This window comes from Cimex lectularius, unplaced genomic scaffold (assembly GCF_000648675.2).
Source record: "Cimex lectularius strain Harlan isolate CLEC.00 unplaced genomic scaffold, Clec_2.1 scaffold44, whole genome shotgun sequence".
Classification (NCBI taxonomy): domain Eukaryota; kingdom Metazoa; phylum Arthropoda; class Insecta; order Hemiptera; family Cimicidae; genus Cimex; species Cimex lectularius.
Window position 1 is genome coordinate 1,469,828 of NW_019392639.1, and position 19,933 is coordinate 1,489,760.

The window sequence follows — 19,933 nt, forward strand, 5'->3', positions numbered from 1 at the left end:
GTTTCCTCCTCCTCATTACATAATTTGCAGATGGAATCATCGATGTATGTACCCATGTTGTGTACATGTTTTCTCAGATCCCAGTGACCAGTTAGTAGTCCAATCACTTCTCTGAGTTTAGCCCTCTCAGTTGCAGGTCAGGAACCATACCATTCACTCGATGTACACCTTAAATTCCATTCCCAATGCTATTCCTTATAATCGAATAAAAAATCATTTATCCCATCTTAGCCATGGGATTACCTCACCGGCTGAAAATATGGCTCCGCGATCAGTAGGCTGAAAGATAACTATGTCCCAGTTATGACCAAAATATTTTTTTACGACCCAGTACGTTACCCTGTGCCGGATCAACATGAGTACACCGATTCTCAGACCAAAGCTCATCATCCACTCCAAACATTTTTAACCTACACAATAAATTCCGTTCACACCTCTTGCATATTTACTTATTATGTAATATTTAATAAATCATCTTTCCAAAAACATATTTGTTTCTACGTAGGTTTAGCTAAAGTTTCTCAGTTATTCTGTTCTGTTGTGTGTGTGTGTGTGTTTTCTATCTAGTAGTAATAGGTCCAAATATAACGTATTTGTACCACATATAATCATTTTTTATGCATTGCTTAATTCTTGCGGTTCTATCATTAAGATCCATCTACTACTTTTGGTGAAAAATACTTCTCTTCAGTAAATCCGAAAGTGCTTTATTCGACAGAATTGTTTGAAAGCCGCTATGAAATCAGAACGGCTTGATAATTGAGACTTTCCCAGATCCGACCGATCCCAAAGAACTTTTGTGAAACGACGAGGAGCTCGGGGGAGTCGATGAACCCCTGACATTAGTCTGATCGAAGTTGATTTCCAGGCTCCTTTATACCGATATAGATGTAAAGCTATACCCTTACTGTAATATACACCCTTCTCGTTTTCCTTTTGTACGAGAAACTGCATGTCAACTTCCGGCTAAAATATAATCCATGAGGGGTTTCAAGAGCGGAAAGGATTCTAACGACCTGTAGACTAAAAATAATCCATTATCAGTTAATTATTCTTTCTAAGGTTAAGTTAAAAAAGTCAGTGTCACGGGATTCGAACCATGACCTTCAGCTTATTACGCCGCTGCTCTACCACTTGAACTATTGTGGTTTTCCTCTCGTACAAAACTCTCCATCTCAACCTACAACCGTTCGAATTTTCCCTTTTTTTTGCCATTCTTCTACTAAAAATAATTAATCTTTATGTAAGGTATTGGTTGAGATAAAAAAGTCAGTGTCACTAGCGGGATTCGAACCCACGACCTTAGGCTAAATACGCCTGAATGGATTTGAAAAATGCCAAAAAGGAGGCCAAATTCAAAAAGGTGGGTTGAGATGGGAAGTTGGTGTCCGGGTGGATAGTTTAAGTGGTAGAGCAGCGGCGTATTTAGCCGAAGGTCGTGGGTTCGAATCCCGCTAATGACACTGACTTTTTTATCTCAACCAATACCTTACATAAAGATTAATTAGTTGAAAGAGGTTATTTAGTCAATCGGACCACGAAATCTAATGGAACTAAAAATAATATTTTATTATTTAATTTTAAATTTATAATTGCTTATTATTGCCTTTTTTCAATTGGTTGAAACAACCGCTACATAATAATTAAATACAAGTAACGACTTGTTTTCATGGAGTTTCGGGTGGGTTTAATTTAGAATCTCTGGTCGTTAGTATGGCAATAATATATTTTATACATTAAAAGAAAAGGCTTTTTACAAATTAACACGAAACAATTAAATACAAATTAAAACAACATTACGCTTAATTTTGATTGTCGGAATATTTGGTTCATTATGCAGTCGGTTTGATCAAAGTCTGCGTCTCGCCATATTCGCCTTTGTTATTACGCGTATGTTTGAGTTTCGAGCTTCTATTTACTCCCCAACCGTCATTATTATATTCTTCGACAATGTTACATACTCGGCGGTGCCTAACATATTTATTGTCATTAACACGTCTTGTTTACTTTCAGGTGAGCGGGTTAAGGTTCGAAACGCAATTACGGACGTTGAATCAATTCCCGGACACGCTCTTAGGCGACCCTTCCAGGAGGATACGATACTTCGACCCCCTCAGGAACGAGTACTTCTTCGATAGGAATCGACCGAGCTTCGACGCCATCCTTTACTACTACCAAAGCGGAGGAAGGCTGCGGAGGCCGGTCAACGTACCGCTCGACGTCTTCTCAGAAGAAATCAAGTTCTACGAACTTGGCGAAGTAGCTACCAACAAATTCAGGTCAAGTTGAATTTTTCTACTTTATACGTTAATTTAAACAAAAACAGAAATGATAATTTGCGGGTTTAGTTAAGGTTTTATTACATATTAAGAAACTATCAGAGATGAGGCCAATCAGACCAAAGCTTACGAGTAATATATCGTCTTCTACACTTATTAAAATATTTAATTAAAAATTTAAAACTTTTTAAAAAATAACATAAATTCAGAGCAAGTATGGAGCAGTAGAAACCGTTTTTCCGGACCCGTTTAAAATATTTTTTTATAAATTATTTGGAGATCGTGAGATCTGGTATAGTAGTGTATAGTGGTATAGTCACACGATCTTCAAATAATAATTAATTAACGATCACTGAACACATCACATTTTTTATAAATTTTTCGTAATACTCAATGTATTTATATTAATTTTTTTTTAATTCATAATTCCACTACGGGACCTTTAATTATCAATCGAAATCCGTAAAGGCCAATCACGTTTTTGTTAAAAAAAATTAATTAATTAAATAAAAAACAAAAAATAAAAATAAAAAAAATAAAAAAAGGTGTATAGTTTTTTTACAAAATTAGAAATTGTTGTGTCGTGTATGTTGGTTTCCACTACAAAGGTTTTTTTATTAGGCATTTTTTACGATTATTTTGAGAAACGCGTGTCCGAACTTAAACAAAAATAAAACTAATAAAAACTATCTATTAATTTAAATTTAACCTGATATATGAATAAAAGTGTGTTTTTCCCGTTTTTATGACACGATACTAATAAAATCACAAATTTTCGGATTATCGGGACTTACGATCATCCAGACAAGTCCCTGTCACTTCAAGTCCGGATAAACGGATTTCTATTGTACTAATAAAATAAGCTCAAGTAATAAAATTAAATATTAGATTATAATATAGCATCAGATCGAACCTGACCAGTGTTGAATAATTTGCGTTATTCTTGGATTGAAAGTTATTAATACAGCATAAACATATAGCCCATTTTGATATTTCATCTTTATGTAAGGTATTGGCTGAAATGAAAAAGCCAGTGTCACGAGCGGGATTCGAACCCACGACCTTCGGGTCAATACGCCGCTGCTCTAACCACTTGAGCTATCGTGATTTCGTTCCACTCGGACACCAATGTCCCATCTCAACTTACGTTTCGAATTTTTCCCTCCTTTTTGCCATTTTTCAAATGTCGTGTCATCAGGATACGATTCTCGGAGACAAATGAAATGGCCTCGGAGAGCTTTAGTGAAATACTTCATTTTACTTATTACTTAATGGTAGGTTGAGATGGGACATTGGTGTCCGAGTGGAACGAAATCACGATAGCTCAAGTAGTTAGAGCAGCGGCGTATTGACCCGAAGGTCGTGGGTTCGAATCCCGCTCGTGACATTAACTTTTTCATTTCAACCAATACCTTACATAAAGGTTAACTAATTGAAAGTAGTTATTTGGCCAATCGGACCACAAAATATAATGGATTTGATATTTCACTTCATTCAATAATTATTATTCAGTATGTGGTGTATCGGTGATGGGAGACAAAGTTGGATGCGCTCTGGAGCATCGCGGAGCTATTGGTCCTTTGCTCCCCCTATCTTTGTTGAGTATGTGGATGAGTGCGTGCACATCCTGTCCTCTACATAAAAGTTACATAAGTGTTCACCTCCGCCACGATTCTGCCTTTTGGCTAGAAACAAGGTGCGGTGGATTCCATGAAGAAATAAACCTGTGCAAAGTGGAGGTATTTTTAAATCGTTTCCGTAAGCGATGAGCAAACTATAAACTTTCCTTAGAACCGATTTAGCGGTGGTGAAGATTTTGTAACAGGTTTCTGAGAAATAAGCTCAAATAGCCATCAGCGGTTTTTCTTTCCAAATCCAAAGCTGAAAGCTTTGTTCTTGCTGTGGGAATCTCATTTGGGGGGAACGTTCTTGTCTTCAAAGTTCAACCAATGATTGATAATGACTGAAAACAAATTAAACAAAACCATTCTTTAGCCCAGACCCAATAAGTGCACTAATGCGAACAGAGAATTTTGTAAGAACTCAAGTTTTGTGACAATTTTTGGTGTCTTTGCCACTTTTTCTATAATCCGGCGGCATTGTTCTCAATTGGATTTAAGTCAATAGCACGAAACATTTCAAGTCTGTTTTTTTACGAGGGTACTTCAAATACGAGGTTATGTGAACCCTCTGAGAGGCGGTATTTTTGAAAATATTTGTAAGTATAAATTCACTATTTTTCGTGGTCCGCATGAGCAATTAATATCTTTCAGTTAATTAAGGTTTTAAGTTGAGATAAAAAAGTCAGTGTCACGAGCGGAATTCGAACCCACGACCTTCGGCTAAATACGCCGCTGCTCTACCACTTGAGCTATCGTGACCTCGATCCACTCGAAAGCCAACTTCCCATCTCAATCCCACCTTTTGAATTTTCCCTCCTTTTTGCCATTATTCAATATTCGAATCCCGCTCGTGACCCTGATTTTTTTATCTCAACTTAAAACCTTAATTAATTGAATTTGTAAGTATGTCGGGACCATTAAAGTCTAGTATATTAACTGTATTGGCTGACCTATTATAGTGGCTACTTTTTTTTTTTTTCAAATTAAAAGTCCCATCTGTAAATTTGCTGCAGTATAGTACTGCATAGTACTGATGCAGTATAGACATTAGTTGCTGTTTAAAAATTGAACCCATCAGAATTGAAATGCTTTGATTACAATTGAAAATAATTTTTCTCCTGGTTGCTTTTGTCAAAAGTGAAAAATAGTTGTGCGTTTTAATTTAGCTAGCAGTGTACTGCATATTTTTATGTCACGTTAATTAATTATTCTTTATTTTCCATAGGTAAAGTTTATGTTTTATTTATTTGTAATTGACATTTATGCTACATTTTCTTTTTGGTTCTCAATTCGTTTCGAAAACGCTAATGTTCAAGGGTTTTAAATATAAAAAAACAGTTTACTGTTAATGTTAGTATCTCGTGATTTCTGCCTCGTTATAAAAAAGGCCAAGGATTTTTTTTAATATAGATTTGAAAAATTGATCGATAGAACAAAATTTGCAATGGGGATTCACTCACTTTGTATGATGTATTCTTAAAAAAATCAGTGATATAAAATAATATAAGAACAGGGATTTATGTAAGAATGTTTTGCCTGAAAGCACGATTACAAATGAATTATTGTAAAGTGTACAAACGGGATTTTTTTGTTTAGTAAGGAAGCCTAACTGCTGACATCGAACACTTATCTTTTTTGAACGGGGAGGTAACCTCAAATGTAGAAAGTTCATGAATAATCAAAATTTGCATTTAGAGCAGGATGCAGAGTAGGTGAAAAGTTGAAAAACACTGAAAAAAAGGTCAAAAACAATCGCGGATTATCGGTGATGTGTATGTTCGACCCGTTTGGTACAACTTCATGGCTTACTGAAATTGGTTTTCGTTACATCCTGACTATGAATATTCAAAATGAGCTGTCTTAAAAGTTACAGTTGTGATTGAGGAAATCCTTAAAAAAACTTATTTTAAAAGTTTTTTTTTTTCATATTGAATAAATGCTGATGTCTAAGGCTAAAATGCTTGCTCGTGGAACATTCCACAACTTGATTTCATCGTGATGAGCGTTTCTTTTGTAAATCACGATTAAAAATTGCACCCGGGCTTTAAATCTCACGAGGGCAGTTAGCCACACCCCTATTAACATATATTATTTATTCAAGGGAAATTTGAAGAGTAGGTCAAGTTCAAGAGCGTCGTGTAAATTTGGGAGGAGCGGCATTTCCTCCCCTGTATGAGTTTTTTGGTCAAAGATGTTTATTACGGTTGATGTGAAAGGTCGCATTAGAAGAATATACGTGAGGGCGTATAATAATTGTATGCCCGTGTAAGTGAGTGTGGCCGAATGGGGCTTGGAAGCGGCTCTTCGGCCTCTCTCTCACTCTCTCTCCAGGCCGGTATTGATCCTGCCCCACCCAGTCAGATACAACCCTCTCACTCACACTCTCGCCCTCCGGCTTCCTCTCCATCCACCCTCCCGTACCCTGTGGCTCTCGCTCTTTCCCCATCCCCCATCCCTTTCTACCACTGTCGCTCTGACCCCCTTCCTCCCGATGATTCCGACAAAGGGCCCCTCACAATCTTAGAAACCTCTTAACCCAAAAGATACACCCGGCCGGCCTACCCTTCCATTTACTAATAACCCAGAAAAGCACAATCAAGATCAACTAAGCAAACCACGTGGTGTTCCCTTCTGCAGGGTTACACGCTCCTCGCTCACCCTCTTCCATTTATTTCACATTAAAAACGCTTTTCCAATCGATCCGAAAATCATTACACTTCAAATGACTAAATTGATTTTTAATATAAAAGTTCTAAGACAAGTTAGTCCTTTCTTCTTAAATCGAAAGTTTATGAAACTACTAGAATGACTTCCTTTTCCTACCCTTAATGATAGATAATCTATAGATGATTGCTGTGAAAACTGAACCATACTTTTTTTACTAATTTGAACTTTAAGCATAAGGTCACACCACATAACTACACAACTTGGTGGCGGGACCAAGTATAGACTCCAACCTTTATTTCAATGCAACCTATAGGACTTAAATGGAACCCTATGATTAAGACCATACTGTGAAAGGTTTTTCCCACCAATCTAAGCATTTTCCTCGGTGCTTCTTCAAGCATTTATCTGGTGTAAAGATAGCCATAACGAAGTGGCCGTAACGTATACAAACTGCTTTACTTCAAAAGAATAACCAGTTTTTTCTTGACGTAGCATGTTTCTGTCGCTGCTTTACCTATCTTCCGTAGATGGCAGTGGCCTGTGGCCTATAATTTTCTAAAGCAAACCTGCTAAGGGAGAGAGAGGAGTTCCTTGCCTTTCATTTTGTAAATTTACGAATCTTTTATCTAACTCATGCCTGGCGTTTGAGGATTTTTTCAGCTTCGCATTTAGCGTATTTTTGCTGTGGTTAGTTATAGTTCCGGTTCCATGAGAGGGAGGACGTTCTTCTTTGGCTGTTCCTTCCATACCTTTAAGTCCCAGAACAACTCCCAAGACAACCCATCACAACTTAGGCACCCACAGGTTAGTTTGGAGCTAAACTTTTGCGCAGTTGGTAAACCTGATCGTCCGTTATGTTCCTTCCAAAGAACTGAATTAGATAGACCTCACATTGGAAGATAGTTTAAACCAGTCCATTGGGTTTTAATTATTCGCTATTTTTACCCCAACATCTACTCTCTTTTTCATCTTTGATCCATCGGTGTATGGGACATCCCATATTAAAACTCCTTCCTGATACTTCGGGCTGGACTGATTTTCTTCCAAAAATGTGTTATCTATTACCACCTGGAAGCGTCTATAAAAGTCAGGTCATTTTGTCGGGTTCCTTTATAGCCATTTCCTTTATTTTAATTGTCTCTCAAATTTCGTGATGTCTTCTCCTTAGATCTTGTTTTATTTCATTGCAAAGAAGGTACTCTCGATAGCCAACCTTGAACTTGGTTTCCTAATTTAAAAGTCTAAAATCTCTTCAAAATTGCTATTATAGAGACAATATGACTTCCACATTAATTTTAGTTTGATATTTTTTATCTAGTTTCAAGGGAAAAGAACGAATGTTTTATTTAAAATCATATCTGATCAAGGGAAAGATTCTCCCTGTCTAGTATCTTGTAACCAACGCCGGTCTGCTTTTTATCATGGAAATAAAACAATAAAATGAACTAATTTTAAAATTACTAAATCTATTCGTTCAATAAATATATGTAAAACTCGACAAAATAAAACCATATACGTTTTGCAATTATTTAATCTTATGACAAATCTATTATATTTTGTAGTCCGATTGACCAAATAACTTCTTTCAATTAATTAATCTTTATGTTAGGTATTGGTTGAAATGAAAAAGTTAGTGCTACGAACAGGATTCGAACCTACGACCTTCGGCTCAATACGCCGCTGCTCAAACCACTTGATAGCTAGTCACGATAGCTCAAGCGTGACAGTAACTTTTTTCATCTCAACCAACACTTATGACAAATATTCACTCAAAATTCCGATAGTAGTGAAAGTCCGAAGTTTTGTAAATTTCAGTAATAATATTGTTTGGGTTGATGTTGTATGTTAGTCTGCGAGTCGAACTCATGCTGAACCTGAACAGGGTCATTCAAACCCGCAAGTGAAGATTGACCCAATAAGTGACATAGAGCCGGTTCAGCATGATTTTTTTTTAAATTGACTTAGATTTAATTTTTTAAGGAAATATAGATGACTGTTGGTGATTCTTATGTCCTCGGATCCGTCGGTCCTTTCCTATTATCATTTCTTCGGGTTTGAACCCTCTTATAAAAGCATCGTATCGGCCGCCGGATGATGATAGCGAATTCCAATATCTGAGGAATCGGTCTTTACCCCGTCTTCAATAATTTCCTTTGGGAAGCTCAAAGGACGGCTTGGAAGCCAATAAACGGTATTTCAGAGTCCCTTTTATTATGTCTGTTGTGACATCTCCGAGAAGCATGACCCTAGTTTAATAGTTAAGTGATTTTGTTAATAAAATGAAGCATTTTCCACGATCCCCGTTATGGAGATCTTCTGGGCTATTGGAAAATATTCTCGTATCCAATTTCTCAACCCTTCTAGACGTAAATGCCTTCAGCAAATATTGATTGCTTACTGAAAAGATATTCTTTTTATAGGTCGAAAATTACTTAAAAACCTATTCGACTTAATGTTGCATTTAGATAAGGAAAAATATTCAACAATACACAAAGAAATTTCCATTGTCATTCATTCATTCTCGTATAATTATAATAATTTTTGAAACAAAATAACAATTATATTTAGAAAAATAATTCTAGTACATTGTAAATACACTGCCCAAAAAAAACCGACCGCCCTGTTTTTTTTACGAAAAAATGGCCAACTTTGAAAATGAATATTTTCTCAGCCTTTTAAGGCTCCGGTGATCGGATTTTTCCATGAGCTCGTAAAAAACTAGATTTTTTTGTCCAAAAATCGCGAATAACTCTAAAACTATCGAGAAATAGGGCAAAGTGGTGACCAATTGAAAGCTCATTAAAATCTCCTATCGATTGTTTTAAGGCCCCTCTCCCGGGATGATGCCCTGGCTCCACAGCTCAATTTGAAGTTGTCGTAAAAAGTGCAAAAATTACCACGTTCCCGAATTTTTTAATTAACTGATAAATGACTGAAGCATTACAGTTTACATTAAATTTAAAAAAGCCGTGTTGATAAGCGTAAAATAGTCTATAAAATAAGACCTCGCGCAGGTCTGTGACTTGTATGTCAGAAAAAATAAGCATTTCCAAAGTTAGTCATTTTTTTATTTTTTTAAATTGGCAGTGTATGATAATAATAGATGTAATTACTCATTAATTATCATATCGATTAAAACATACAAACTAGAACACATAATAGTTTCGAATTACTAAAGGAAAACTAAGTTCAAGTTCATAAATGGCACTTAGTTGTAAAAATATTGACGCAATTATTGATTGTTCCATTTTAAGCCTAAAACAAGATTACGATTTGAGGAGAGAAAATTAGCTATTAATCAAGAAGAACGTTTTCATCAATTTTTATTCATTAATAATTATGATTAATTAATTAATTATTTTAAACCACTAGTGATCAATATTTAAAGATTAAATTCTATAATTTTTTCTCCATTTCCCTATTACAAGAAGTAATATGATGATATTTTGTATTATTTAAATACATGATAATATGAGAGAAAAAAAGTAAAGTAAAAAGAAAGTAATCCAGGTAGGTAAAGTCATTTCTACTTCATAAAAACCAATGTTAAACCTACAATTTTCATATAACTTCGTTTTTTGGTATAGAACACTATTGATCATTGTTCAAAAATTAAATTCAATTATTTATCCTGCATTTCCCTATTACAAGATGTAATTTGATGATATTATGTATTATTTAAATACATGATAATATGAGAGAAGAAAAGTAAAGAAAAAAGAAAGTAATCCAGGTAGGTAAAGTCATTTCTACTTCACAAAAACCAATGTTAAACCTACAATTTTCAATAACTTCGTTTTTTGGTATAGAACACTACCGATCATTGTTTAAAAATTAAATTCAATTATTTATTCTGCATTTCCCTATTACAAGATGTAATTTCATGATACTTTATATTATTTAAATACATGAAAATATTAGAGAAGAAAAGTAAAGTAAAGTAAAAAGAAAGTAATTCAGGTAGGTAAAGTCATTTCTGCTTCAAAAAAACCAATGTTAAACCTACAATTTTGATATAACTTCGTTTTTTGTTTAATTTAAAACACACCAAGATTGCTTATTATCTTTTTACAAAAAAAAGTACAATTATTTCATCTCGACAAAGATGGGCGTTTTCGATAGAATTGATGTTCGTAATTAGTAAGCTCGATTTGTCCTTTCAAGTATAAGATTATTCGGGCTTGTAATTATCCAAGTTAAATGGACTTCGAAAGCGATCGACTTGTTTAAAAAGGCGACTGATTGAAGATGGGCCCAGGGCCTGGGCGACGCTACGCATTGCGGCAATACATTTGATACAAACTTCTTAACACCGGGGGATCCGATTTAACTCCCTTTTGAATCCGCCTGCCTCATTCTTTTATGTGAGATAATCCCATAAACCTTTTTCAATTCAAAAGTGTGGAAAACTTTTAATGTTAATGAGTTGTTATTACGACACGACTCCTTACAAGGTTATTTCTCAAGTTTAAAAAAAATTTCTTTATCTGCCAACGTTTCGATCTTTATTGAGATCATCTTCAGGGCCTGGGATTTATAAACGTTGTTTAAATTTTACAAATGTAGTATGTGAAAAAAATATTTGTAAAATTATATCATGTAATAATTGTAATTACATGTCAATATAAATCCCAGGCACTGAAGATGATCTCAATAAAGTTCGAAACGTTGGCACGATAAAGAAATTTTTTTTCTAAAACCTACGTCACACCAGACCGCATCACACCACGTCATCATTGACTAACGTTCACTAAACACCACTCATTAAAAAAAATCATTGTTTAGAGTACTTGGATTCTTAATAATAACCCTTTCTTTCTTATTAATCTCATGGTTAATGCTTAAATGCGAATTCTTAAGCATTAAACATAGACATGGGGAACGTTAGGCGAGCGGTTAGCGTGTCAGACGTTCGGCTCGTAGACGCCGTGGTCGTGGGTTCGATTCCCATTGGCACCCCTGAAATTTCTGGCCCGTCTCCCTTCCCCCAATGTGCTACGTACATACTTGGGCGAATATGGGCATCATAAAATGAAAAAAATTAAAAACCTTAAACAAATGCTCATATTAAAATACATTATTAATAATAAAAGACCGAACATACTAATGGACCTTGGAGATTACCAAGGATTTGCAATAATTTTCTGATTATACATTTTTCAGGTATATTTTTAAACCGTTATCACATGACGGGGGATGGGTAATGGTTTAAAAGCTCAATAATTGAGATAAACGCATAAATTGAATGTGTCTACTTCATCTAATATGTTTTTTGTTTTTTTTACCAGTTCAAAATAATGAAATAGACGCTTATTTTCTGTATTCCAAAAATAACGTTACTTAAAAATCAAACATTTCAGTTTTGTCGCTTCTATTTATTATAGTTGTCACTTTTTCGATCAGTTGATTTGTAGGCGATACGAAACTTTAGATTTATGTACTTATTGTTGATTTTCGTTTCAGGGAGGACGAAGGGTTTATAAAAGAAGAGGAGAAGCCGCTCCCGAGCCACGAGTTCCAAAAGAAAGTGTGGTTGCTGTTTGAGTACCCGGAGAGTTCGCAAGCAGCGAGGGTGGTCGCCATCATCTCCGTCTTCGTCATCCTCCTGTCCATCGTCATTTTCTGCCTGGAGACCCTCCCCGAGTTCAAGCACTATAAGGTCTTCAACACCACGACCAACGGCACCAAAATCGAAGAGGACGAGGTGCCGGACATTACAGATCCGTTCTTCCTCATCGAGACTATATGTATTATATGGTTTACGTTCGAGTTGTCGGTTCGGTTCCTCGCCTGCCCAAACAAATTCAATTTCTTCCGCGACGTTATGAACATCATAGATATCATCGCCATCATTCCGTATTTCATCACGTTGGCGACGGTAGTGGCCGAGGAAGAGGACACGTCCAATATTCCGAAAGCCCCCGTCAGCCCGCAAGACAAAAGTACGAACCAAGCAATGTCTTTAGCAATTCTCAGAGTGATTAGGTTAGTGAGAGTGTTTCGAATATTCAAGTTATCGCGGCATTCGAAAGGACTTCAGATCCTCGGGCGAACTTTAAAAGCCTCGATGAGAGAACTTGGGTTGCTTATATTTTTCTTGTTTATAGGTGAGTATTCCGTGTGTACAAGTGAAGTGCGTTCATTTAAATATTTCTGTTTTACCATTTATATAAGTTTATAGAAATTAAACGGAAAGATCTTGTCCGATCTTTCCGGTGGTTTTACATCAACGACCCCACGACCGTCCCCCTCACCATTACCATCACCGAAGGGTGGATTCGAGCGAGGTGGTTGCGCGGAGATTGAACGGTAGCGAGGTGTTCCCGGGGGAGAAATTGATAGAACGATAGGGAGAAAGGACGAAAAGGAAACAATGAGAAATAGGGAGTGAATGGGAGAGCGACAATATCAAGTACGTTGTGGCAAGGTGACGTCACGGGCCAGGCCGGAAGCCAATCAATGCTCCCGTTGCCCAGGAAACCGTGGATGCTTGGCCTGCCAGGTGACAGCCTCCACCCTTATTACACAATAAAAACATAAATTAATGCCCTTCTCTCACTCCTAGAAACATTATTTTGAATTGCCACAACGAATCTAGAGACAATCCGTTTTCATCTGACAACGGAGCGAGATCGCTCTTATGCCAAAGTTCTCCCAGGGAAGATACACAATTTTATTAATTTTTCACATATTTGGTTCAATCCTGCCGTGATAATTATCAATTTATCCTCCTACTCATAATTTGCCATATAATTGAATATCTTTAAATCACTGAAATGGGCGAAATTTAATTTTTGATCACTTTTAAGCAGCTTATTTGCTTTCTTTAACGATATCTTTTATAATAGGTATATATTTTGAGGATTCTTCCTCTAGTCTAGTTGTTTTCTGATCAAACGCTTTGTCCATCTGGTTTTGTCTATCATAAGCTAAGGATAGGCACACTAGGATCTTCGGAAACGCCTAAACAAATTACATTCTTCGCTAAATAATAATCGATAAACAATGTGGCAAAAATTTAATCACGGGTCACCATTATCGCGTTATCACCCAGTCCGATGTAGTTAAGAGTCCGGGGTTGGAACTCGGTCTTATCCTGCCAGCCGAACTTAATCTTCGGCTTTGCACCCGTGTCATTCCAGCCCCAAACGCATGCAAGTCCTAAGCCTAAGCATCTAAACATATATCTAAATAAAATATATTCTTACATGGTTCATTACATGGAATATTCTTTTACCTTATAAAACTAAACAAGTAGTATTTAAAATTCCAAAAATCAGACCTCTCAAAACATTTCACACTTTTACATAAAAGAAAACCACCAAAAACTACTTAAAACTGGAGCTTGGCTCCCAGAGACTTTGAGACCAAAAATGGTCTCTTTACCAAACCCTTTTCTGATGTGGTTTTGACATTTATTAAATTTATGTGTTCTAGAATTTGGTTTTCTTATCGATAACTTTACGTGACTTTATCCTGTGATATTACAAGATTTTAAATAAATATCAAACCATAATTTCAACAGGGAAAAAATTGTCTTAAGATAAGTCTTATGACGAAAAATGTTTTACCTTCTAAAAAAAATTAATTAATTAAAAAGTGAATTTATCTGGGTGAGAAAATTAAAATTGAAAACGGACAAAATTGGCTGCCGAGAAAAAGAAAATCAAACTTTACGTCATTCCCGGCTCGAATCCTCCTTTTCAGTCTTTAAAAATACAAAGGCTGTCTGTGAGCTTTATAGATTGCGGCAGGCATCAGAATATTGAACAAAAAAATATCCAAGAGAAAATAAATTGTTCGATATTGAGCAAAACTATTGCTAAATTGTAGAATTTCTTGTAAACTTTCAGCTCCAAACGCATGCAAGTTCTAAACCTAAACATCATGTTAAATAACTCTAGGTTGAAATGGGGAGTTGGTGCCCGAGTAGATCGAAGTCACCAGCTCAAGTGGTAGCAGCGGCGTATTGAGCCGAAAGTCGTGGGTTCGAATCCCGTTCGTGACACTAACTTTTTCATTTCGACCAAAACCTTACATAAAAAGATTAATTAGTTTAAATAAGTAATTTAGACAATAAAACACTAAATATAAATCAATCTTACATTAATAGACTAACATACCGTTCAGTACATGTATTTATATATACAAGATAACAATTTTTATCATGAAAAAATGTTATGTTATTTAGGTAAGAAAATTAAAGTTAAAAACCGATAAAATTTGCTGCCGAGAAAAAGAAAACCTAACTTCACGCCATTCATGGCTTGAAAATTTCTTTTTCACTCTTTAAAAATGTAAAGGCTTTCTATGAGCTTTATATATTAAGGTTCTGACATCATATTGAATGATTCAATATCCAAGATCAAAATAAAATATTAAATATTTAGAAAAAAGGCTAAATAGGTGAATTGGTTGTAAATTAAGATGAATAATTAGACTCTCACTTATTTTTGCTATGTATTTTCCATTTTTTATATAATTTGAATTGAATGAATATCAACTGATTAATTTAAAAATTTTATTGTCATATGACAACTTAACAATTCACATGATAAGTTTACCTCCTTGTCCAGAACAAAAACTCTCAAAACACAGCTGGAGCTGCGAATAGGTGACCCTTAAAAAAATTAATTTTTCAAATTTTAACCCCCCAGGTTCATTTAATCTCCAAGAAAGACTTCCGCAATCTATATAGCTAAATCTTTAAGTGGGGTCATTGATAAATGTTGTAAAACAATGTAAAAATTTCCAACGTTTTAAAACAGATGTAAAATGCTTTACAACTTTTGTACATGGTAATATTGTTTTGTTTGTAACTGACTAATGACTTATTTTCAGCGTTTTAAGACAAATTAGGTCTGTATAAAATAATCATCTCTAATACTTAAACTATTAAGTAATGGAACGTTAGTTTGCTACAATAAAGTAAATCGATAATAAAAAGAGATAAAGAAAATATCAAATGGCCAAATTTGGCCTATAGCAATCAAGCAAAACGAGTAGCCTAGCAGTGTAGTATTGACAAGAACAATTAAAATATCAATAAAGTTAATGTTTATTTTTCAAAATAAAAAAGTAGAGTAAATCTTAAAGTAGTTTATTAATAGAAGTAGCATAGTGGCAATTAGCCCATGATATAAAATTACTTGAAAAGAATTTTTCTAACATTCACTAAAAATTAGAGATAACTATTTTTATAATGCATTTATTTTCAACAGTTTAAACTTAACCCTTTAGTTTTTGTATATATCTGGAATTTGTCGAAGGATTCTATTAAAAAATTTAAAAAGACGATAAGTAATGTTTAGGGTTAATTTTAAACTTTTTAAATAATAAATTTTATTTTTTTAGAGTAGAAACGATCCTCCCATAGATTACAACGGCTAATTGTTCAAAGGCAGCCTGTAATCTGTGGAATGATTGCTTTACGTCTGTTAGAAATGGTCTGGGATCAAACATAATTATGGCAATGCTTGAACATTTTCACAAAAACTAATTTGCATGGGAACGAGTTGTGATATGAAAAGGCATTGACGATTTTGTTTTGTTTTTTCTGGAAAAAAAATACTAATAAAGTGATAGAGATCAAAGAAAATTTTCAAGCATCCTAGCCAAGCTGAGGTACGGTAGAAGGAGGGAGGTATCGTTCTACGAGATTCACTTTGAAAGTTTCTGGATATTTACTTTATGTTATGGCTCCATAATAATTTGCTTTTATATCATTCCATCCATTTATCATAAATACAAAAAGACTTAGAAAATAGTTTAACAAATATAATATTTCTGGCATATTTTCTCAACATCGTTTTTAACAGCTTTATAATTAATCGGGGGAAAAATTTTGAAATAATCAGTATTTTAAAAATATTAGGGGGGCGTCGGTGGCCGCAATGGTTGAGGCGTTGACACGGCGCTCATCACTGTAAGGTAAAGGTCCCGGGTTCGAATCCAGCGGCCCTGCATTCGAACCCGATATACTTACCAATGGGCTTTTTTTTTCAAAAACTTCGGAACCCCGAGCGTTCATATAACCACTGTTGCGAACTCTCGTAATAAATATTTATTTTTACATTAATGTTATAAAATTATGATATTTATGTTGTTTTTTTTGGTGGGGGAAGGGGGTTAGAAATTTTAGTAAGGGGTTTTTTCAAGTTTATAAGTGTTTTGTACGCCCTATCGCTGTTAAATTTTCAATCGCAACCCTTTTTAAAATGTTCAATTATTAAATAAATATTCGTTGGGCGTTTTCTGTTTTCCAATTTTACCTGAAAAAAAGACAAAATGGTAAAGGTTCTTGGTGGAAAGTTGCCCAATATTCCTAACACCTGGCTCATTTTTTTTCACCTACTATTCTTGGCTTATTTGTGGAATATGACCAAGACAAATACACAAAATACTTCAAATATACAATATTTATGTACAAACTACAGTATAAACACCAGGATGAAGGATTAACGACAGAAAATCATCTCTGAGTCAAATTTTTATTAGGGCAGGTTACAATTATAAGTTGAGATTTACTTTTGCTCTTTTTTTATGATGAACAAAACAAATATTTAATTTTAGCACCATTATTGCGTGGAATTCACTTTCTACGTGTTTTTAATCAAATTTGATCCGTGGAGAGTTTTAAATAACTTCTGAGTGAAATAAAAATAAAACTTTTACAAAATGTTGTCCTATTTCTTATCAAGGGGAGAGTTATAGAGGTGAAAGGAATATTATTTCTATTCCAGACCCTTTGCCAATCTGGACGAGGCGGAAATTAAGAGTTTTTGTGGCAGGGCGTACAATCGTAAACTGTCACGTCGACGTTGCCCAGCTGAGATGTCACGGTTCATTATGCGACCTTAACGCCTCAATAAATGTTTTAACACAATTTTACAGATTATTTATTCCCCGCGTTAGTCAAAGCCGGTGGAATGAAATTCGATCCAAATTTATTTATAATTGGCCAATAATTGCAGACTTTCTCACATAAAGACAGAGTATTCCGGTACAAAAGTATGGATAAGACGCAACGTATTTCTTTCGGTTTATTTAAGTTTTTTTCCTAAATTATAGAAGGAATAAAAAAAACCAACCCTTTACCCCAAAGAAACCAAACAATCTCAATTAGGCCTCATTTGAAGAAAACGTTATGCAACTCATGCAATTTAAGTGAGGGGGTGTGTTAATTGCCGTTTAATTTGTCGCTTTAGCGCTTTACCCTGCGACAAAAAACATTGATTAACCGCCGCTCTTTAATGTATTCATTGGCTTAAAGTTTCGCCAATAACCCAATAAAACAGTTAATGATTATTCGGAGGTCGTGAGATGCGGTCTGGTATGACGTAGGTTTTAGAAAAAACATTTTCTTTATCATGCAACGTTTCGATCTTTATTGAGATCATCTTCAGTGCCTGGGATTTATAAACATTGTTTAAATTTTACAAATGTAGGATGTGAAAAAAATATTGGTAAAATTATATCATGTAATTATTATAATTATATATATAAATATCCCAGGCTCTGAAGATGATTTAAATAAAGATCGAAACGTTGGCACGATAAAGAAAATGTTTTTCTAAAACCTACATCACACCAGACCGCATCTAACGACCTCCAAATAATCATCAAGTAAAGGTCACTAAATACCACACATAACAGTTAATTACGTGGTTTTTATGGAAATGGGACTTCTTTTTTTCGATTTTTTAGATAAAGCAAAAGATGCCAGATTTAATCTTTAATCCTTATAAACTTTTAATTAAAACTTTTCTTTTATAAAAATTTATAAATACTGTACCTTATATTGTATGATTTTGTTTCATCTAAGCACAAATTGTTTTATTTTTGAATATTATTTTGTCCTTTTTGAGCTATTTTGAGCACAGGCACTAAATTGCACTTTAGCGTTAAATTAACAATAAACTAATCACCTGACCCACTAGACAGAAGAGTTAAAATTTAGTTTTTTTAATTTTCACTTTTATATTGGACTACGAAACTTAAAACAATTATATGACTGTTTTATTATAAATAATAACAATTTAATATTCAAATGGACAACTGAAAATCTGAAAAAATGCCCAATAAGCTGCCAACTTTGAAACATACTAACAGAAAAATTCTGTAGTTTTATTTTTTAAACACAACCAACCAAATTCTTCTGGAAACTATATAATTTGAGACATACACTTCATCTTACAATTTTTTTTCAATAATTCAAATTTTTTTCAAAGAAAAAATTTTATATACTGAAGAAGAGACAGGCTGCCTAGAAAGTTATAATTTTCAGAGGAATTTGGCCATATTGAAGAAATAATAAAACTACAAAGTCTTACAAAAGAGCAATCTATTTTAATAATTAACAAAAACCTTAAAAAAAATTAAATTAAGTAATCGATTCATAATACAATTTTGAACTTTTTTTAGTAATATTTTCAATTTAAGCTTTTTTTAACATATGAAGCGCTTAATGTAGGTTTATTGGTGTGAGTAAAATACCATTTCGATATAAAAATATTATCTTTTAATATTAAATTAATCATTTCTAGCATTGAAAAGAAGACATTGTATTGGCCTGTCAGCAGAAACACCTGGATGCTGAATAGGGATCTTAAGATATTGATTAAACTGTTACGTTTGCAACAATTAAGAAAATTTAAGAACCGAACGTGTAAAATTTTCGTGTCAGTATCATATCTTGGTCATAATCAATTAGACAATAAATAATAAATATATTATTATCGAATCGGTCATTTTTTACTCACTCCATATCCTGGCCACTTTTCTACAAGAAAATGGACTTTTTAACGCTTATCATTTATTATTTAAGGTTAAATTTATCATTTTTAATCAATTTGATTTCTTCTTTCACAAGTTACTTTTTGAGGGTAGATGAATAAAAGTTCTTAATTTTTAACAGTTCATTGTAAACCAGAGTTTCACTTGGACGAGTCCGGCGTCCTATTTAGCAGAATAAGTAAATTAAAGTTCCAAGTAGAAAATAATAAATTAAAATAATTTTAAAGTGTAAATAAATAAATATACGTTTTGCCCTGGGTTAATAAAAGCCAGAAAAATTTAATTTGTGTGGAAGAAAGTAGTAAAAAAAATTATTGAACTGGCACTGGGTCCGTCTAAACCCGCGGGAGCCTGTTTAGCCTTTGCGCCATCTTTAATAAGGAGCTGAAGAGGAACCTCACTGAAGATGATGAAAAGTGACATTGAAAACCCGTGATTTTGTTCGGACCCAGTACGAGATCAGCATACCTACAACCATCAGTTTTAAAGAATAAATTGTTTCAAGTTTCGAGGAATTTTTGAACTGGCACTGGGTCCGTCTAAGTATACGGATGCTCGATTGGCTTTTGC

At 34.3% G+C, this 19,933-nt stretch overlaps 1 protein-coding gene across 1 annotated transcript in view; it reads left to right on the top strand.

The window, feature by feature from the left end:
- The first annotated feature begins 1,950 nt into the window (after positions 1-1,950).
- Positions 1,951-19,933, top strand: part of LOC106662285 (potassium voltage-gated channel protein Shaker) — a 52,064-nt gene continuing 34,081 nt past the window's right edge. The window contains exons 1-2 of the mRNA XM_024228000.1: positions 1,951-2,279; positions 12,032-12,675. Coding sequence (XP_024083768.1) covers positions 1,951-2,279; positions 12,032-12,675 — 973 coding nt within the window. The remainder of the gene's footprint in view (positions 2,280-12,031; positions 12,676-19,933) is intronic.